We start from the raw sequence: 22,611 nt of genomic DNA on the forward strand, positions 1-22,611 counted from the left end.
AAAGAAAAAAAAATAATTTTTGTGTTTTCATTCAACGTTTTTTATCAAATTAATTAAATAGTAGATACGCGTTATCAGGAAGTCAAATTTTAGTTTCATTGGAACTAATTTATACTCAAATCATCACCAGTTTACGACACAAATGTTCTTTATTGAATACCTTGTTTCTGATTTCAAACTCTGAATGACATGTTGTATTTTCAATGCAGTATCGTTTGCAGTGTCTGTAATTCAGAGAAGATGTAGTTTTGGTAGGGCATGCCAAATTTGGACCTTGACTGTTATATTAGGGTTATTGAAAAAGTCATTCACTTATTTCACAGAGCAAGTATCAAACAAATTAATTGTAAGTTATCAACTATTAAATACAAGTCATTCATTGTAAAGAAAAAAAAAATAGAAAAAAAAAACTATCCAAATGTAAATTAATCTCAATCTCTATCTCTTTCATTTTTTAATCTATCATCCTCTCCCACATCACTATCATCCTCTTCTCCTAAATCAAACAAAGTTCCTCCGTTCTCACCATTCTCGCTTGGGGTATTGTTATGATCAACTTCTTCATAAGTAGGTGGCGCCGGCTGGTTTTGTTGTTTCTTCTTTTTAATTTCATCATCTTCTGCTATTTCAAAACTATCTCTAGCAACATTTCTATGCGAACTATTCACAAATGTCTCATCATCACCATTATTGTTCTCTTCATCATCATGACTCATTAATGATAAGTCGTCTAATTCAAATTCATGACCTCCCGGTTGTTGATAATCTGGATCCTCATCATCTGCATTTGTTGATAATTGTTGAGATACTGCCAACATATAACTTGTTTCAGTTGGTCTCCATAACCAAGCAACAATCAAAAATACCACAAAAAATACAACACTTGGCCAAAAATCAAAAATGAAAAATGCACTTTTCCAATGTTGTTCAAACATTTCAGTTGTTGACATACTAAGATAAATAAATGAACTTAAAGTTAATCCAAGGAAAGTAATAACAATTGCAAGAAATATGATTCTAAATAAATTTTGATATAATTGTAATTTAATAATTTGTCTTTGTTGATGTAATGCTTGAGTAGTTTTTCTGATAGAAGATAAGATTGTAATGTAGTATATTGATAACAGGATTGATATTGGTATTAATGGAAGTAATAATAAAAAGCTCCCTGCTGTTCCTTCATCAATACTATCTGAACTTACTAAAGCACTCGATGAACCTCCTAAATAATTGAAAATAAGATAAACCAAAGCTGAAACAAAATTAAACCCTGCTAATAATTTACAATATAACATTGTTCTTTTTTTCAATTTTAATTTAACAACCCCATAACCTAAAGCGATACATAATAATAAGAAAAATGAAAAAGTTATCTTTATTGCATTACAAATAGCCATGAAAACCATATAAGCAATTGCAAATCCTCCATTACCTTGTCTATTTAAATAATCATAATAAGACCAAACAACTAAAGTATCAAAAGTTAAAAATCCCAACATTGCTAATAAATATCTTTGTAAAGGTAAAATTTGATTTTCTTTTCTTTTTTTAAAAAATTGAAATCCAAATAATGCTAAAGCAATTGCATAACATAAAGTTAATATTCCATAAGCTGGTAATTTCGGTATTTCACTAGCATTTAATTGACCAAATGCATTTTGAAAATTTATTATTCCCTTATATGATGGATCATTATCATATTTTGAAAAAGTTGAAACACAATAATATCCTGTTCTATTTATTGGATAATGAATATCTGCTGGACCTAAATGATTTAATTGAGAAGCTAAAATAGTTGAATTTGTCAGATTTGAATTGACTATAAAATTATCTTTTTGATCTTCTGAACATATTTTTAAAGTATTTATGGCATAATCATCACAAATAAATTTATATTTCCCATCACCAAGATCAACTCCAATATTTATAAGATCTTTATATTCAAATATTATATATGATACAGAAATATCATCATGATTATTATTTTCTTCTTTATTTTTAGAATTATATTTATAATCTTTAAATTCTTTTAAATTTAATCCTATATGAGGTTTTAATGATCCTCCCCAATCCTTTTTTGAATATACTCCTGCACAAACTTGAGAATGTCTATCATCATCGAAATTAGCTAGATTTGCCAATACTAAGGAAAGACAATATAAAAATGATATAAATATCATTTAGCTATTAATGTTCAATTGATTATTAATCTTTTGATCCTCTACGGTTATAAAGGCTATTGATTCTGTTTGATCAACAAAATTATTTGATTTTTCAAGCCGAGAAATATTGGTTCCAGTTGGTAGCAATATCCGAATTTATTATATTAACATATTCTACAATCATTGAGAAAGAAGAGAATAGTTATGAAGAATACTTACTATGAGTAGTCCTTTGAGTCGAATAATTTTATACATTAGATTAAATATATCTAAATTTATAGTCCTGCCCAAACTGTTCCACCACTTTGGTATACAACTTTACCCAATTGTTCTACTTTATTATCCCAATCAACTAAATGAGTATATAATGAATGAACTTGATTTAAATTTAATATTCTTGGTTGTAACCATGTAACTATTAAAATTTCATCAATTTGATTTATATAACCTTGAATTAATTTTAATGAAAAACATTTTATAATTAAATGTTCTACATCATTTATTGGAGTTCCAGTAAATTCAGTAATTTCTTTGAATGTTAATCTTTTATTTGTTGTAGATTTTAATGATATTAATTCTAGCAAAGACATTATAATAATTTTTTGATTTAAAAATAATTCATGATTTTTCAAAAATGGTGATTTTTCAAAAGCTATAATTTTCCATTTATTAAATTCTTTTAAATTTCCAGAATTTAAATTTTGAATTAATTGATATAACCAATAATAATTTGAATTTTCATTATTAAATTCTTGTAAAATTTCATGTAATATTAATTCTCCAAAATTATATACTTTATCACCTAATAATGCCGATATACATAAATCATAACATAATTTAATTTTTTCATCTTGATTTAATGATGATACTGATGAAAGATATAATAAACCATTTTTATAAAATTCATTATAATTTTTTGTTAATTTATATAATTGACATTTTGTTAAATAATATGCTGCATTTATTTTAGAATTATATTCATTATTTAAACTTTCAAATTTTGGTTCAATTCTTGATAATGTAATTTCAGCTTCTTCTAATTTTTCAAGATATAAATTATAACGAGCAATTTGTAAATCAATATAAATTAATGATTCATCATTTTCTAATAATTTTTTATATTCTGGATCTTCATCATCTTTATAATTATTCTCTTTTTTTAAATTATCAACAAATTCTTTTCTTAATTGAATTAATTTATCTAATGTTTCATTTGTTGGATAACTTTCTAATAAAAAATCAACAACTTTAATTGAATTTAATTTGGATTGAAATTGTTGAATAAATAAACTATAAAGTTTATTTTTCAATTCTTGATTGATTTGTGTTTGATCATATGTATAATAAAACTCATCTAATATTTGAGTTAATTGATGCCATAATTTACGTTCATAAAAATCTTCTAATTGATAAAAAATATTGATTAATTCAGGTGATTCTAATTCCAGCCTTATACTAGCTAGTAATGTAGATATATCTGAGTCTATATCCATTGCCGACATCGTTTTTTGAGTTTAGTTTGGGAATAATCGATGGAATATGGTCTGGTTAGTTTGTTAACTTAAGTTTTGAGTTGAAATTTTCGAACTATTGGTGGCAAGAGAGAAAATCAAATCTCAGTTCCAAAAATGGTAATATTTGCGGCTTTTGTTCCACATAGAACTTCAAACTTTGCAACATCAAGCATAACCTTATCGATGGAGAATCCACGTAAAAGTGAGGAGCTTAAGTAGTTCTAGACTGATACCTACTTGTTGACTATGCTTTCTGAAATTTTTGTGCTCTCATAATTTTTTCACCTGGGTATTTATTAATTTCGATGAAACCAAAAATATTTAAAAAAGCTAAACTCAATCGATTTTATAAATATATGATATGATTGACTTATTGTGAGAACCAGACCAATGTTATAATTGGATATTTGATTTGATGGTATAAAGAGTTACAACCGATGAAGGATTTTAAGAAAAATTGGATAATTAATAGGGTTAACACTTATTAAAAACAGTCGATAGATCAGTTAAAACAAAAAGTTACTACAAATTTTTGGGGCGCATCAAAACTACACTGATACTGTCTAAACCTCAAAAAATTTGTAAATGGAGAGTTGACCGAGTTGGTTAAGGTGACAGACTTAAGACGAGAAGGTTCAAACCCTTTGTACAAGACTTAGTAATCTGTTGGTATGTCTACCGCGCGAGTTCGAATCTCGTACTCTTCATTATTCAAACTGAAACCATCAATTTTTTTTTTGCAACCATTGATATTTATATATATTTAAATATGGTTTTTCCCCATTCATGATCTAAATTAGTTTAATTCATTGAGCAGTCGAAACATCAAGTCCAAAGATTCAACTTTGAATAATGAGAAGTCCTTGTTTATGACTGTTCTTGAAGAGAGGTTCGTGCAGATGGTAATGATAAATTGTTTCTTAAAAATTGTCTATAAAATTTTCCTTTCAATTATATAACCCCTTATATCGCTCTTTCATTTAAACATATAATCTGTGGTCCAAGTCATTTGTCTTATTGTTCATGAATTTTCTAAAAATTCTTTATGTAATTTAATATTATTACAAATTTCTTTTCTTTTATCAGATTCAGATTTAGGTACATCAATTAAATTTATCCAAGGAGGTAAACACCAAATTTCAAAAAGATTTTTAATTATAATTAATTCAAAATCAGAATCCTTGTCGTTATCATTATTATTTTGTAATTCCAATTTTAATTCATTTCCATAAAGTCTTCTTCTATTTCCATTCTTATCCTTAGTTCCTCTACCACTATCATTTGAAAATAATTCATTTATAAAAAATTTTGGCCAATTTGCATGTAAAAAAATTAATGATGATGATTTAAAAAAATGATAATTATAATTTGAAATTGATTTATCATTTTGATTAGTAGCGAAATTTGTTGGTGGTTGAGATTTATAATTTGATTGATTTTCATTTGATCTTTTTGTTATTACATTTCTAACTGTTTTGGTAGTACTAGTTTCATCTTCTTCTAAAGATTTTGATTGAATATAATCTATAATTGGATCATATTGTCCCATACCAAAAAAATCAATTTTTTCAGTTTTTTCAGAAATTGGACCAAATTCTCTATTAAATTCTTTTACTTGATAATATGATAAATTTAATCTATGAGCTGCGAAAATAAAACTTTCTTTATCTCCTTCTCCTGCTGCTCCTTGACTTAATAAAGGATAATAAAATTCAGGTCCATAATAATTATAAAAAAATGATAATATTAATGTTTTAAAATGATGTTTTTTATTAATTAAAATTTGACCTGTTTCTGAACTTGCTTCTGGAAGTGATCCTTCACAATCATGAAATGATATCTTTTCGTTATCATTGTCATTGTTTTTATTTAAATATGAATTTCTTACCTTATTATTTGTATCTACTTTTATATCAGCAATATCATATAATAAAGGTGATGTCGATCTTCTCCATAAATCTGGCCATATAATTAAATGATTATCAATAAATGGTTTATTAACAAATAAATTATCTGGATTTTTTATAGGTAAATTATCAGCATCAAGATATAATACATTTTCAAAAGATGATAGCAAAATAGCAATATTTTTTAATAAATAACTTCCAAATTTATTATTTTTAATTAATAAATCAGGTATAAATTCATTCATTATTATACATTTCCCATTTAATGATGGTATTATTTCATTACAAAATTGTAAATTATAATCTTTTTGTGTTGGTATCATTATTTCAATTGGTAAATTTGATCCTAATTTTCTTAAAATTTTTATTGATAATAGAACTAATTGATCATATTTTCCACCTGCTAAATAAACTATTCCATCACCTTTTAAAAATTGATTTTGATTTATATTATTATTTTCGATTAGGAGATCTTTTGGCCATTCATTAGGCATCAGATTTATAAATTTTTCATGAGATTGTTTTAAAGAACTTATTTCACTATCATTCAATTGTAAAAATAATGATAAATATTCTTTTGTTCTTACTGGTTCATTTATATATTGTTCTCTTAAATGACCATCAAAAACAGGTATATGACCCAATTTATGAATATATTCTTGATTTTCAGGAATTTCTTTCATTTGTTCATCACTTAATTTATTTAAATTTTGATAATATTTTTCAATTTTAATTTTATTTGAATAATGTTCATTATTATTTATACTACCGATATTTGGTTTACAATCTTCAAGCTTTTCAACTAAGTTTAAAAAAAATTGCTTGAGGCTTTCATTAAATTTTAATTCTGTTTCATATTCTTTTGATATTGAGTTTTCGAAATATGAATTTATTTTGGTTTTCAAATTATTTGTATAATCTTGATAGTTATATCCTTCAATTAAATGTAAATCATAATTTTGTTTTGAATCTGAATTTATATATGTTATTAAATTTTCTTGAGAATTTGTAGAAATTGATGATTCTGGTGAATCTTCATTTAAATTATGGTTTTTTTCAATTATTAATAAATTAGTTGTATTATCATAATAAAAATCTATAAGGTTATTTTTAGCATCGTTTTCAGTTGAAGAAGATTTAATATATTTCAATAGGGATTTAAATGATAGTGATGAAGATGAAGATTTTAATGAAGACGGTAGAATTTCATCCAAATCTTGGGTGTTTGAGGTTGATGAATTTGACAAATTTTCAAAAGTTATATAATATAATATCAATAGTACATTTGAAATAGTAAATAGTAGTATACCAATTTTAATTAATTGATTTAATCTAAATTTTGAAGAATTTGTTGATTTTGAAAATAACGATTTGAAACTCATGATAAAATGGAATAGCTTTTTTTAAGATGAAAGGGAAATTACTTTGTTTTGTAAGGATTGCTGTATAGGCGAACGGCTAGTGTTTGGTATGATAATTGTTTGATAAAATTTTGAGTTTTGGAAAAAAAATTACACCAACTTTGGTGTTATAAAGAATGAAATTGTAATGAATGTATGAAATGAAATTGTAATGAATGTATGAAATGAAATAGAAACAGTTTATAGAATCAAAGATAAGATAGAAAAACATACAAAGAATCTGAAAATTTTACAAAATTTAAACTCCATCAAAATAAAATGATGTAACAAATCAAACACAAAGTTAAAATAAAAAAAGCTAAAAACAATAGCATTTAAAAAGGACAAGAATAAAAGAGATAAATTGAAAAAGGAGTTATGGTGGTACGTGTTGTATGAGAGGATAAAAACCATTCCAGTCATCTTTAGGACTTATTAAAAATTGTTTATCTATTCTATTAATAGTTTGGGATAATTCCATGTTTATAATTTTATATTTTTTTTTTATTTGAAACTTAGCAAATCTTTTTTCTTTGTTTCAGATCTTTTCAAAATTTTTAATGATCGTGTGAGTTTTAACCATTTTTAAAAAAATTAGTAGGATTTTCGACTAAAAATTTGAACAATAAGTGGGAAACGTAATTGTTGACATGCCGTATTAGTAATTATTATAATTAAAAGATTTTAGTTGTTAGGCACAACTAAACTTTAATACTAAATTTGTGTTTATCTCATACAAATTTTAATAATAGAATGTAAATAGAAAATAAAAATTAAGTACGCAAGGCTAATTCGTACTTCAATTCCGTTTTTATTTAAATGTTATTGATCCTGCTCGTTCCTTACAATTTCAATGATAACTATTATAAGGTTTAAACTTCCGTATATCATCGTAAAATCCGTTACTAGTAACAATATCTATAAGATGAGCAATTTATTTTAATAAGGGCTTTTTTAGTTTCCAATCCTTATCCCAGTAAAAATTCCGCATGATCCAATAACTCTTGAATTATTGATTTAAGAGCCTCTGTTAATTAATGTGTGAAAACCTTCATCATCACTCGTAGACATTTTAATAACTCTCATTAAAATATTTAGGGAGTGTGGCTATCTCGTACAACTAAATTCATTTTAATATTACACGAAAAATGTCAAAAATAAAAATTGCACATCAACTTTTCAGTTAACATTACCACAAGATTGAGTAGATCTTTATTCGATACCAAGATCTGACTTATTGATCATTGATGGATTGAACCCAGGTTAACTTTACTTTAGAATATCTCTCACCTCAGTTTTCAAGTGGCTCCCAATCGGCAATAATTAAACATCCGTACCGCCATATCAAGTCTTTTTTTTTTTTTTTTTTTTTTTTTTTTTTTTTTTTTTTATATTTTATTTGTATTTAANTTTTTTTTTTTTCATAATTCAACATGCATTAAAAATCTATACATAAACTATAAACTTATTGACAACAGTACCGCACCAATTAAAAAAAAGATCCAGTTGGGGGTCGATTCAAATTCTCGATGTCTCACTTAAAAAAAAAATTATATTGCTATCAATGTCATTAAATTATCAATTACGATAAGAGTGACATTCACATTTAAGATGACAATATTTACATTAAGTTCGATGGAATTTTGCTTCAACTTATAGATATTTATCAAGGTTATTTTTTATATCGATCAGAGTGAAAGCTAGGTATGACTAGTGAGTGTGATCTTTACTTGTTTAGAAATGCCAATAAAATGGTGGATCTGACAGAATAAAACGCGACATAAATTATTTGATAAAATGTAAAGAATGACGAGAGACTTTTAAAGTTAAGTATTATCATCTATAATCAATCTTCCATTTTCAACTTCCTGTTTATCTTCATTTATTGTTTAAAAGATAAGAATAGAACTTTCAGAACCTTAACATAATTGTGTATTTATTCTCTTTACTTTGATAGACAGTCAGTCAATTTAATCTAATACTGATAGACAGACAGACAAAAAAATCATAATTATTATGGGAAAGAATTAACTAAACAAAATAACAAACTTAATTTAATTCTCTCTTGTTATCAATTCAATAATACTAATATAAACTTTACAACCAATTTTGAATTGACAACCATCAACTTATATTGATTATAAGTTGTATATAGAGTCATATAATTCAACTAGAAAACAACACACTATAGCATTAACCATATAACTCAACACGATATACTCATCTTAGACAAAGATAATGTCAAATGATAATTTATTTTATGATTTAGAACAAGATAATAATCCTTCATTTTATGGTAATACTTCATTATTAAATAATCCTTATAATATACAATCACCATCTTCATCACCATCGTCACCAGATTTAGAAGCAGAAGAAGAAGAAGAAACAACTGAAACAAAAGAAACAACATCATCAACAGCAACTCCACTACAACAACCACAACAACAACCACATACACCTAAACAGCCGAAAGAAAATGGTAAACAACGACATCATAATTCTAATTCACTCGACAACAAACTTCAATCCCCTCAACTAAAACAACAACAATCAACATTACAAAAATCAAGACAATCATCTCCAACAGCAAATCCATTAAGTGATAATGAATATCCTAATGAATTAGTAAACAGTACTATAGGGTTATCTAATAAAATTACTCAATTATTAGATGATCCTGATTTACAAATTGATATAATTAATTCTGAAAAATTAATAAATTCATCAATTATTGTATATACAATACAATTATTATCAGAAAAATCTCAAAATAAAATAGTTGTTAAAAGAAGATATAGTGAATTTAAATCACTTAGAGATAATTTATTAAGATTATTTCCAACAATTATTGTTCCACCAATTCCTGAAAAACATTCCATATTAAGTTATTTATTAAATTCAATAAATAGTGATAATGAAATTAATATAATAGAAATGAGAAAAAGATATTTTAAATTATTTTTAAATGATTTAATATTTGATTCTGATTTAAAATTAAAAAATTGTATTTTATTACATAAATTTTTTGATCCAAATTATGAATTATGTTGGTATAATGCTTTAAATGAACCTCCAATAAGTTTTTTACCAAATAACTTGTTGTTAGCAAATCCTGTAAATCCTGCTGATCAAAATGGTTTATATTCTATATTACCAATTGTAAATGGATTTGATATAAGTTCAAAAACTGATAATTTATCAAATTTAAAAAAGATAAATGATGAATTATTTAAATTAAATGATCAAATTAAATTATTTGAATTAAAAGGTTTTGAACAAGATTTAAAATTTAGTATACCACAAGATTTAATAACTTTTGAAATGAAATTTCACAAGATTATAAAAAATTTAAATATTTTAAATAAATTAGATATAAAAACAACAAAAGATTACAAAGGTTTAATAAATATTTTAATTGATTTAGGTGGAAATTTAAATAATTTTTCATTACAAATTTATAATCAAAAAATTAAAAAAGATTCAAATATAAATGAATTAAGTGAAAGTATTGAAAAATTTGGTTCAACAATGGATCAATCATTTTTAAATTTTGAAAATTTTGTTTTTAATCAATTAATTCCTCAATGGCAAGAACCAATAAATCAATTAATTCAATATCATCAAACTTCTTTAAATTTAATTAAATTTTATAAATATAAAATTATACAATTTAAAATACTTTATAAATTAAAATTTAATAAATTTCAACAATTAATAAATATTAATAATTTAAGTGGTGGAAATAATCTTGGGTCAAGTAGTGTAAGCTCAGCTCCACCACCAACTCCAAGTTTTGCAGAAGCTAAAACTCAAGAAGAAGAAGATGCAGTAATTATAAATTCATTAGATCATTTAAAAGAATTAAATAGTCCAACATTAAATAATGCATTAAAAAATATTTCAATGAAAAAAATTACAAAAAAATCTTCATGGTATGGATTATTTGGAGGAAATAATCAACCAAAAAAATTTAATTTTCAATTACCTGTTGATAATACAGATATAATAGAAGAATCTAATTCACAATCAAATTCACAATCACAATCTAATCAAAATAATGGTCAATCAAATTCAATACCAAATTCATCAACATCCACAACATCATCCTCAAATTCATTAACTCCAACAATTTCACAAACAACAAATTTAAAATTTAAATTACAACATATAGAAAAAGAATTAAATAAAATAAATCAATTAATTGAATTATGTAATAATGATATGAAAAATTTAACTAGCGAGTTATTAACCACGTTTAAAAATTTTTTAAAAAATTTAGAAAAAAAATGGTTAATTATAATGATTAATTATTTAAAAAATGGTCGAGGGTTATTTGAAGAAAATTTAATTAATTGGATTAATTTTAAAGAATCGTTTTTTGATAATAATTCAATAGATGAAATTGAAATAAAATAATGAAAATGAGAATTATGAAATTTTATGGTTGAGATTAATTATGTTTTTTACTGATTGTATTTCTTTAAATAAACGATATTTACAATAATAATAATAAAATTTATACAAATATTCGTAGTATTTTCTTTGCGTAGGTCGAGATTTTCAAATTTACGCCAATTCTCGTACAAAATATCGTCCAAATATTTGATCAGATCATTGGATTTTTAGGGCCCAAAATGCATCAACATATTAAACCACAATTAAAAAAAATTTGTAAATGGAGAGTTGACCGAGTTGGTTAAGGTGACAGACTTAAGGCGAGAAGGTTCAAACCCTTCGTATAAGACTTAGTAATCTGTTGGTATGTCTACCGCGCGAGTTCGAATCTCGTACTCTTCATTGGAAGATTAAAATCACCTGATTCTTTTTTTATTTTACTTATATACATTCGAGTATTCTTTTTTATTACATTACTTTTTAATAGTTCGATTTAGGACTGTAATTGAGTTTATAAACTCAGTTTAATTTGAGATAATTTGTTTTTATGGCTGCAAAATCAAGTTTCAAGTTGTAAAGCATGGTCGAGGTCGTGTAAATACTGTTGAGATTATTCCTACTTATTAATTAAACTCGTTGAAATGAATTAAACATACAACTCGATAAGTAACAAACATGTTGATGGTTAAATTTGTATAGTCTAGTGATTGAAGTCGATATATCTCAATCAATCATTGAGTTTGAAATACAACGCCTTAGAATAAAAGGAGTTGATGGTAAGATTTGAAATTATAGCAAATTTATTTTTCCTGACTTTCTGATTTCTTCGGAACAAAAAGATTAAAGAGAATTATCAGTTAATCAGTTTCTATTGAAAATTAACGCATTGCCGAATATATTAAACCTACACAAGTTCATCAATTGACTTAACAAACCCTGAGTAACACACAATGTCTAAGATAGTACGTTCATTAAAGAATGTAGCTGGTGGTTATTCATCTTCACAAGTATTAGTTAGAAATGCTACTTCAAATGATCCAACTGGTCCAACTAAATATGATATGGAAGAAATTGCTTCATTTACTTATCAATCACAAACAGAATTTATGGAAGTAATGGATATGTTAGATCGTCGTCTTAATGATAAAGGTAAAAATTGGAGACATATTGCAAAATCATTAACTGTATTAGATTATTTAGTAAGGTTTGGTTCAGAAAAATGTGTATTATGGGCAAAAGATAATATATATATTATAAAAACTTTAAGAGAATTTATTCATTTAGATGAATCAGATAATGATCAAGGTGCAATAATAAGAGTTAAAGCAAAAGAATTAGTTTCTTTATTAAGAGATGATGAAAGATTAAAACAAGAAAGATTATTAGCAAAACGTAATAAACGTGGAAATTTTGATGATGATGATGATGATGATGAAGATGATTTTGGTGGTAATGAACGTAGAGAAAGAAGAAGAGATAGAAGAAGAGAAAGAAATCGTGATGAGCCATATGATGAAGATTTACAAAGAGCATTAGAATTATCAAGACTTACAGCTGAAGAAGATCAAAATAGATTAAGAGAAGCTGAAAATGATCCAGATTTAGAAGCTGCTATAAAATTATCATTAGAAGAAGAAGAAATGAGAAAACAAAATAATAATAATAATTTATTAGATTTAAATGAAGAACCTCAATATCAACAACAATATTTTACAGGTTATTATCAACAACAACCACAACAAACACAACAATATTATCAACAAGATCCAAATCAATATCAACAACAATATGATATGTTTGGAAATCCAATACAGAATCCAATGGATACAGGATTTTATAATCAAAACTACTACCAACAACAACAACAACCTCAATATCAACCAAATCAATTTACTGGTTTTAATTATGGTCAGAATCAACCAGCAGATCAATTACAACCTTTAAAAACTGGATCAAATAATCCATTTGCTATAGGCAATGATTCAAATAACAACAATAATAACAAACCACATCAACAAACATTAAATGATTTAGCAGAAGAACAAGCTCAACAACAAGCACCACCACAACAACAACAACAACAACCGCAATTTTATACACAACCAACAGCTCCATTAAAACAACAAAATACATCAGGATCAAGATTTAATGAAACTCATGAATTAAATGATTTATTATCACAAGGTACAGGATTAGATACATTTGGTAATACAGGTGCTTCAAGAATTTCTCATCATCATACAAAAACTCAAAATTTTATAAATTCAAGTGGTACAGGATATAAACAAGTTGGAAATGAACAACACAGGTTAAGTTCAAATGCTACTGGAAATCCATTTTTAAATACTGGTGTAGGATATCAATCTCAACAACAACAACCACCACCACAGCAGCAACAACAACAACAACAACATCTACCACAGCAACAACAATATCAATTAAATTCAGCTTATACAGGTTATGGATTTGGAAATGCTCCAAATCAACCTACTCAACAATATCAACAACAAAGAAATAATGATGGTCCAAGTTTAATAGATATTTGAACCACTACCAAATTTTCAAAAAAGTTATTGTATTACCATTTTCAATATTTCAGAAAACAGAACATAAAATATTTAGTTCGTATAGATAGATTTTTTTTTTTATTTAGTTTTATCTCTACATTGTTATTTTAAATAAGATATGATATGTATATTAATAAAATACTTTATACTTTACTTTTTACCATTATTATATTTAGTATATACTTCACTTAAATTTCAAATTCTTTAAATTCTTTTAATTTCATTGAAAAAATTGATTTTACACACCAATCCCAATTTAATATTATACCATTTTGTATAGAATTTTTAAAACTTGTAATTAATTTATGATCTTTTTTCTTATTTGCAATTAATATAATTTTTTCATCATTAGGTGAGCTTATAAATTGAGATTTTTTAAAATTTGATGAATTTGATTTAATTTCTTTATAATTTTTTAATCCATGATCTTTTAAAATTGTTGATATAACATCTATCCCACCATTTAAATTTTCACTTAAATTTAATGAAATTTGTGAGAAAATTTTACCTTTATTTGAATTATTTAAAATTGTTGATATGTGTCTAATACCTAATTCCTTGTTAGTTGTTAAATTTATTTTATCTAATGAATAATCATCAATATTAAATTGATGTAATATGTTGTTATTTTCAAAATTATCTAATATATCAATAAGATAATTTGGATGAATTATTTTGGAGACTTTACTCAAACTTCTTAAAAATTTTTCAGTTCTTAATATTTTTGGAGCTATTAATGTATTAGGAATATTTTTTGATAAATCTGTTATTATTTTTATACCCATGGATTGTAATTTCATTGTTTGAGTTTTAGTTAATTCAATTTCTGATTCACAACCTGTCATAATTGCAATAATATCACATTCATCAGTTTTAGGACGTTTTATTTGATCTTTTGACAAAGTTTCTTCTTTAACTTTTGTAGTTTCTTCATCTTCATCAGATTTTCTTTTCTTATTTATATTTGATTGATCTAATTGTTCCATATAATTTTTCATTTTTTGTTTACTTTTTGAAATTTCTAAATAATTATTTAAATCAGTCATATTATCATGTAATTTTGCTGCTGCTTTTTTTGCAGCTGATCTACCTCCATAACGAGATATTGAATTTGGTAATGTAAAAAGATCTTTATTATTATTATCGTTGTTTTTGGGAGTTTTTGGTGAAATTATATCTTCTGTTATATCTGTTTTATTTGGTGTTCCATTTATTGGAGACATTATACTTATGACTTCATCTACTGAAGGTGAAGAAGAAGCCGGTTGTTTTTCTTGTTCATTTAAAAATTGATCATCTTTATCTTCATTCTTTATACTAGATAATATATGTTTGTTTTTTGATTGAGTAGCTTCATCTTCACTCATACTATCATCAATATTTCCAGTTTCATTACTTAAATTTTCAGTTAAATCTAAATCTTCATCATCTAAAGTAACTCTACCAACTAATGGCTCCAACCCTAAATCCTCAATTTTACTAAAATTTCTATATTTTTCATCTTTATCATTTAATTTTTCCCATTTTATAAAACAATCTTCTAACCAAAAATGATTAACTATTTGAACTTCTGGATTATTATTTGAATCAACCCATTTATTTAATGCAGCTTCATATTTTTTACCTTCTGGTTTACCACAAATTAAATAATGATTTTCTCTTGTTAAAGTTTTTGTAAAATTTCCACCCATTAAAGTTATTAATTTTGATAAATAAGATCTTGAATCTCCACTATAATTTGTTATTGAAATTTTAAGATTTTTAAATGATTCTATGGGAGATGAAGGTATTGGATAATAAAGAATATTTGAATTTAATGGTAATGTCCAATTTTTAGTAACTAATATTGAATAAAACCATTGTAAATTTCCAATTATAATTCTTTTATTTAATCTACTTTTAAAGTATGCTTCTCCAGATCGATATTTACCTAAATATATATCAATTTCATCTTCATTAAATTGTGATACAATTATACCACCATGTTTTTCAATAAGGTATTTTATTGAATTATTTAATCTTTGAGATAAATTAAAATCTTTACTTATATGGATTTTTTTATTTTTAAAGAAATCAATTTGATTAGTTGATGAGGAGGCTATATCAGATGGAATTGAATCTTTCAACAATAATTCATCTTTTTTAAAATCAATTGATAAATCTCCAAAATACATTTCATTATTACTTAAATCAAAAGAATCAGATTCAGGTAATAAATATTTTTCTTCATCTAATTTTTTACCCATTGTTATACAATGATCAATCCAATGAGGTAATACTAATTTTAAATTTGTTATTGGATCTTTACTATCTTTATCAACAATTATTGTTGATGCAATTACAGCTTTTTCATTAGTCATATCCAGTGTTATTAAATGTGTAGTATATTTACTTAAAATATCAAGATAATTACCTCCAAATGCTTTTATACCAGCATAAATTAATTCTTTATCTCCAGGTGGTAAATTATCAGCACAACATATAAAACAATTTTTAAAAAAATAAGAAGGATCAGGATTAAAAGATTTTATTGATAATTGACGTTTTTCTTGTAATGAATTATATAACCAATTTGGAGTTATAATTGGAATCATTGATTTTCTAGCTTGTTGATATTCTATAAATTCTAATGAACTTGTTATTATATGAGTTATAATTGGTGGATTCATATAATTTTTTGAATTATCAAATTCATCTTTTATATATATTTTAGTTGCATAATAAGTTTTTAATTTTATTTTAATATCTTCTGCTAATTCATCTGATAAATCTAATGATTTGATGATAAGGAAAGTTGAACCTTGGAACATTTTAGTGGTTTGTGGTAGTAGTTGGTAGTGGTAATAGTGGTAGTAGCTATGATAATCTCGTGTTGTAAATAATTTCAATACTGGTTGTAAAATAAAATGAATAGAATATTTACATTTTCTATTGAATTAAAAATATTACACGCGTAGCCTAATGAATTTAATATACGCGACTTAATTTTGGTAGCGGTAGATATCGTGACTGATTGAATCTTCATCGGAAAATTAAAGATGGTTGGGTAATTTCAACAAGAATATAAGTTTTGATTGAAAAAAATTTATAGGGTGAGAGGCAGTGATTACATCCACTCGTACCACAATCATTCGTATATCTATTTGACTCAGTTGGCTTGATCAAATTTTGCATAGACCACACTACAATATGGCGAGTTCGTTCAAGTCAACTGAATCAATCAGATATGAGCAACAATTAGGAGAAACTTTAAAAATAGACAATAAGTCAGATCTGTTCATACCAGGGACTTCATCAATATGGAATACGTGTTGTTATAATTGTTCGGGTTAGGGACATCTGCATGCGAATTGTTGCAGTCCGTTTAAAGAAATTTCACAGGAAAGTGACACCAATAATCAATCAACTATAGAAGTTGATATTTAAAATGGACTTATAATCAGATTTGATTTACTCAATTAAACCATGGACTAGATTGGGTCTATACTCAATTGGCTGGACATTTGTTTTTGGCTTTACTCAGAGTTTTTGAAATTAATGCTCATTGTTCGGTTGGCTTCTCGAAGGACTAACTTCAACCATATGGAGAAAGACAAGTTCTCACTGTTTTTATAGCTTTTTGATCCGAATGTTTGATACGACTTCAATATTTGTCAGATTTGTGATGCATGTTTTCTACCATCTTGTGATATTCATGGACAGCGATTGGTATTTGAATCAATAAATTGTGAAGATATACATGAATGAGGTGGGGGAAGAAATTTATTTCCAAATCTGACAAATGAAGGCTTATCAGATTAGGTTCAACAAGCTACGAGAAGCATTTAGAACTTAATTTACAACAAATTGTTGAAGTTGATTTCTTGAAGTAACCACCAAAGAGCAATTTGTTTTAAAGATTAATAATTAAACCAGATATAATATATGGCTGATTTAAAAGCTTTCAAGAGATCCATTTTTAGGTAAGTTAGGGTTTGTTGAACTGGCAAGATCTCGGTTATACGTAGATTGTGTGAGCAACAGACATGGAAAAGGTTTCAATCAATCAATAAACATATATTCGATGAATGTGATTAAACTCATTATGTATAATCAAAATCAAATTATCACGAATCAAATCTTAAAGAATCCAAAATTCGAAGAAGACAATAATTTATATAGACTATTGATAGTTTTTTGTATATAGATTATAAGTATTAGATATATATATTAGTATTATAGTTAGTATATATTAAAAAAACTTTTTATAAAGTCAAATCAAAATCGAACAATAAAAATTTAAAAGTCATAGCATCATTAAATAGTAAAAAAGCAAACACATTAAAACATCATTGAGTCTCTCTACCCCCCTCCTTCATCATTACTTTCCCTTCATTCTAATTTATTCAATTATTCATCATCTTCTTCAATCATTAAACGATGAGTAGATAATTTTTCATCAAATAAATCTTTACCTTCAAATTGAAATTTTTTACTCCAATTTCTACATAATATACTTGATTTCATAAATTTTCTCATTGAATATTTTTTAAAAAATTCATCATGTTCAATTGGTGATAAAAGATATTGATAAATTAATTCAATAACATTTTTCATATCTTTAATTCTATAACCTCCACTATAATGAATTAAATTACCATTCCATACTGGTTTTTTACCCAATATTAATCTTGATAAATACATTGCTGATGCACAACATAAGGAAGGTTTTATACCAATGAATTTATAATCAATTATGGTAATTTCTAAAAGATATTTCCCCAAAGTTCTTGATTGAACATCATAATCATCAGCTTTTGAAATTCTTCTTAAAAAATTCATTGGATTTGGATAATTTAAATCAAAATTTAATATTGTTAAAATATATTTTTCAGCTTGTAAAATTTCTTCTTCTGTATATGAACCATCAGTAAAAAATGAATAATTCTTTATAGAAGGAGAAAATACTTCTTCATATTTTGCAGCAATAAATAATGATCCAGTTGCTAATAATTGTAATTTATCAATTTGAACAATTTCAATAGACATAAATCTATCCATTATATTTATTGCTAAAAATAAACTCTCAGGTAATAATCTAAATTTTAAATGCATTTCAACTAACCAATCAACTAATATAGATCTCATTTTAGGTTTTAAATTTTTTTGTTTAAATAAATATTTTGAATCTGGTAACATTCTAATTTCTAATTCATAAAAATATGAAAAAATTTCATTTACATATTCACTTGCCATTAATGGATCATCATGATCTTCTTCATCTAAATCTTGCCATTCATAATCTATTAATTTTGATTTTTTATGAGTTAAATTTAAATTATTTAGAGTGCTATTGTTGTTTTCTACGTTATTTGTGATTTGGTTTGATGATACTACTGATGTTGAGTTGGCAAGATTATGATGATGTGGATTTGGTTGAATTTTTAATTTTTCAACTAAATTTGTTGATGATTCTGTTGCTTGTCTCTTTTGTGGTAATCTTGAAGGTACTAAAAGATTTTCTTTATGTTTTGAATCAGATGCTATAGGTATTGATTTTGTTGATGTTATTGATTTATTCAATGGATTGAAATCACCTCCGAATGGTTTTCTTTTCTTTTGTTGATTAGTGGATTGTTGTAGTTGTTGTTGTTGTTGTGACTGCTGCTGCTGTTGTTGTTGCTGTTGCTGTTGTAGACTTTGTTGTTGAGATTGACTAATCGTAGTTTGATATTGATTTGATACATCACCTAAATATTGACGCGTTAATTTAGTTTTTGATGATTGTTTTGTAGTTGTAAATTTAGAAGTATTTCTATTATTATTGATTTCTGTAGTTATTTTTGAAGTTGTTGTAGTTGATGTTGCAAACGCATGATGATTTGGTGGAATATTTTCTTCTTGAGTTGAAGTTTCCATTGGACCTTGTGATGATGATGTTAAAGAATTATGAGCTAATTGTGATGTATTTAAACTATAAGATATTACTTTTGGGTCACTAGAAAGATTATTCTGTTGTTGTTGTAGTTGTTGTTGCTGCTGCTGCTGCTGTTGAAGTAGGTTATTTTGTTGTAATTTTGCTCTTGATAGTCTATACTCATTTTCATTATTCGATGAATTGACAGAAATTGGTGGCATATTATGTTATTAATGTGATTTAAAATGTGTAATGAAATCTATATGATGTTGAAATCTTTGTCAAATTTCAATATATGGATCAAAAATTAGGTGATTAATGTGGAAATTGGTGTTAATTATGAATTAAAATGGTGCTTTGTTGAAAGATTAAATAATATACTTTTATGTGAATTAAGATTATATTAATGATACAAGATATATGCTATTAAAGTTTAAGTTTAGTGATATATTAAATTTGATTCATACAAATGTTATTGATAGTGATGGTTCGTTAGAAAAGTTTGATCCGTTCAAAGTTTCAAAGTTGTATGGTTGTATAAGTAGTTGGTTTTTAACGATATATCTAATTGATTTTTTTGTATAATATTAAAGATAAGGAACTAAATCTATCTCTGATTTTGATTTGAATTAAGAAGATGAAAATGAAATTTGATTTGATATTTTGAAATTATAATATTAAATGAATCAATTTTTACTAATTTTTGATGTTAGTTTTGTATTTTTGTATAATTATTATTCTTATTATTTGTATTGTGTTTCTTGCTATTTTGTATTTATTTAATTTATATCTCCTTTGGTAATAAAATTATTTGATTTTAGTGTTATGCTCGCTCCCAATTTAAAATAATTATAATTTTTTGTATGAAGGTTTTTGTATTATAAAACACAACCAATTTAGAACTATAATAGTACAATAACTAGTACAGAAAAAGCTGTTAAGGAGATAAATCTGATGAAACTGATCAAAAGACTGAGCAATGAGGGATATTTCTGATGTATCTCTTCTTGGTTAAAGAACAAAATTACAACGTTTATATATTTATGTGGTAACTAACCACCTAACTATTCAATAGTAAACATAAGCAAGAATAAATTACTTATTTAGTAAATGAAATTACATTCATTCAGCATTAAGCTTAAGTAAGTGAAATTGAAACGGATGAAACACTAAATCTGACAATTAACAATTGAAATTGGGACAATTTGTTAATTGTTGAAATCACTTTTTCTTATATAAATTTTGTTTATTATTTTACTAAATTAAGAATTCATTATATTAATACTACATACATATTATATTTTCTTTATTATTGTTATATTTTTCTTTTTCTTCAATGCAATTTGGCTTTATATAACAAACCATCAATGACCTTTCTTCCACTTATACTTGCTCTTTACTTTTACTTAGGTCCATGGCATGCTTTTTACTAGCTTAATTGGTACTTCTTTCATTTGTTTGTATTATTTGTTGGTCGAGGTTTAGTGCGAATGCGTACAAAATTTTGTTTATTTGTGTAATTGTTTACGTTTCTTACCTCGAGGGAAGAAAAAAAACAGAAAAATATAATTTTAGGGGGTTTTAATGGGCTAAGGCATGTGTATGTCTAATATTATATAAGAAACAATAAAATCAACTGACTTATTATATAGATTACTAATCAAATAACGAAGAAAGAAGTAGTATCAGCGGTGCCAAAATTGAAATCACTAGAAGAAGAAGTGTTAATGTAAACCAGTTATCGTTTACTGTTGGACATTAAGCCGTATCTCCATTATTGATGGAATAAATAAAAGATACCCATATCAACCGCGTATGAAATTATACAAAAATTCCGATGATGTACCAAATCTTTTTCTACAACGTTTTAATTTGAGCTAAGACTCCTACTAACCATAAATATAACCTTTAAAAATGTATATGCATTACATCATTCAAGGTTTTTCCTTTTAAATTTTTCTAAACAAACTATGTGAATAATATGATCAGAAATACACCAAAAGCCTACTCAAGGTATACTTGAAGCCAGACCAACATCCTATTCATTGACAATTCCAAGCGAATAGTCTACTTGATGCTTGTGAATATGAATGGTCCTATATGGAATTATGTGAAATTTATAAAATAAAAATAAAAATAAAAATAAAAACAAATAAAATTCTGAAATCAACTTACGAGAAGTAACACAAAGATACGTAAATTAACTTTAGTCTTCTTTTTATATAAATAAACAATCAAAATCACTAATTTCACTTTAAAAAAACGGAATTCGAGAAGGAAATCAACAGTACGTCAAGTTTAGATTGAGTAATTGAGCAAGAGTCTTAAAGATTATTAGTTTCACCAATAAGTACTTTTGTTAATCTACTCAGTCATTGCTTGACATTTGTTAAAAGTTTTACGAAATTTGTTAAAAAATACTTAATGTGTAAGATAAAAAGTAAGTATTCTACAATGAAAACTTAAACTGTTGATAGAGGACCACAACTTTCAAAAAGATAATGGAAGCAATCCCGTAAATGATTTACTAACCAAGGTAACCAAAATATTGCTTGATTGATCCATATTAAGAAAATTAAATGATGGTGAAACTTAAAATTTTCAAGCCAATTTGGTTAGTAACCTTTATTTCTTCTATGCATAAAATAAACAATTGTGGTCTATTGTTTGTTTTATCATTAAAAATCTTCTTTCTATCTATTCAATTTTTTAAGTCAAATTTGAAACTAATGCATCGATATAAATTATAATTTTATCTAAAATACTA

General features: G+C 25.3%; 7 protein-coding genes across 7 annotated transcripts; 2 read left to right on the top strand and 5 right to left on the bottom strand. All coding sequences in view use genetic code 12, as the record gives it.

Moving 5' to 3' along the window:
- Window positions 1-431: 431 nt before the first annotated feature.
- KGF55_004553 (uncharacterized protein) lies at window positions 432-2,180 on the bottom strand (the record flags this gene model as incomplete). The annotated part of the gene is made up of 1 exon (XM_051759469.1): window positions 432-2,180. One exon carries the CDS (start codon window positions 2,178-2,180, stop codon window positions 432-434), a length of 1,749 nt encoding a protein of 582 aa, XP_051612843.1.
- A 257-nt stretch (window positions 2,181-2,437) lies between these two features.
- Window positions 2,438-3,664, bottom strand: KGF55_004554 (proteasome regulatory particle lid subunit; the record flags this gene model as incomplete). The annotated part of the gene is made up of 1 exon (XM_051759470.1): window positions 2,438-3,664. One exon carries the CDS (start codon window positions 3,662-3,664, stop codon window positions 2,438-2,440), a length of 1,227 nt encoding a protein of 408 aa, XP_051612844.1.
- Window positions 3,665-4,697: 1,033 nt separating this feature from the next.
- MNN24 (Mnn24p) lies at window positions 4,698-6,965 on the bottom strand (the record flags this gene model as incomplete). Its single annotated transcript, XM_051759471.1, has 1 exon — window positions 4,698-6,965. One exon carries the CDS (start codon window positions 6,963-6,965, stop codon window positions 4,698-4,700), a length of 2,268 nt encoding a protein of 755 aa, XP_051612845.1.
- Window positions 6,966-9,221: 2,256 nt separating this feature from the next.
- On the top strand, window positions 9,222-11,402 carry KGF55_004556 (uncharacterized protein; the record flags this gene model as incomplete). Its single annotated transcript, XM_051759472.1, has 1 exon — window positions 9,222-11,402. One exon carries the CDS (start codon window positions 9,222-9,224, stop codon window positions 11,400-11,402), a length of 2,181 nt encoding a protein of 726 aa, XP_051612846.1.
- A 929-nt stretch (window positions 11,403-12,331) lies between these two features.
- On the top strand, window positions 12,332-13,927 carry KGF55_004557 (epsin; the record flags this gene model as incomplete). Its single annotated transcript, XM_051759474.1, has 1 exon — window positions 12,332-13,927. The coding sequence occupies one exon, from the start codon at window positions 12,332-12,334 to the stop codon at window positions 13,925-13,927; it is 1,596 nt and encodes a 531-aa protein (XP_051612847.1).
- Window positions 13,928-14,136: 209 nt separating this feature from the next.
- On the bottom strand, window positions 14,137-16,758 carry ESC4 (Esc4p; the record flags this gene model as incomplete). The annotated part of the gene is made up of 1 exon (XM_051759475.1): window positions 14,137-16,758. The coding sequence occupies one exon, from the start codon at window positions 16,756-16,758 to the stop codon at window positions 14,137-14,139; it is 2,622 nt and encodes an 873-aa protein (XP_051612848.1).
- A 1,579-nt stretch (window positions 16,759-18,337) lies between these two features.
- Window positions 18,338-20,065, bottom strand: CLB2 (B-type cyclin; the record flags this gene model as incomplete). The annotated part of the gene is made up of 1 exon (XM_051759476.1): window positions 18,338-20,065. The coding sequence occupies one exon, from the start codon at window positions 20,063-20,065 to the stop codon at window positions 18,338-18,340; it is 1,728 nt and encodes a 575-aa protein (XP_051612849.1).
- Window positions 20,066-22,611: the final 2,546 nt, after the last annotated feature.

This window comes from Candida pseudojiufengensis (assembly GCF_024610245.1).
Source record: "Candida pseudojiufengensis strain CBS 10847 chromosome Unknown scaffold13, whole genome shotgun sequence".
Classification (NCBI taxonomy): domain Eukaryota; kingdom Fungi; phylum Ascomycota; class Pichiomycetes; order Serinales; family Debaryomycetaceae; genus Lodderomyces; species Lodderomyces pseudojiufengensis.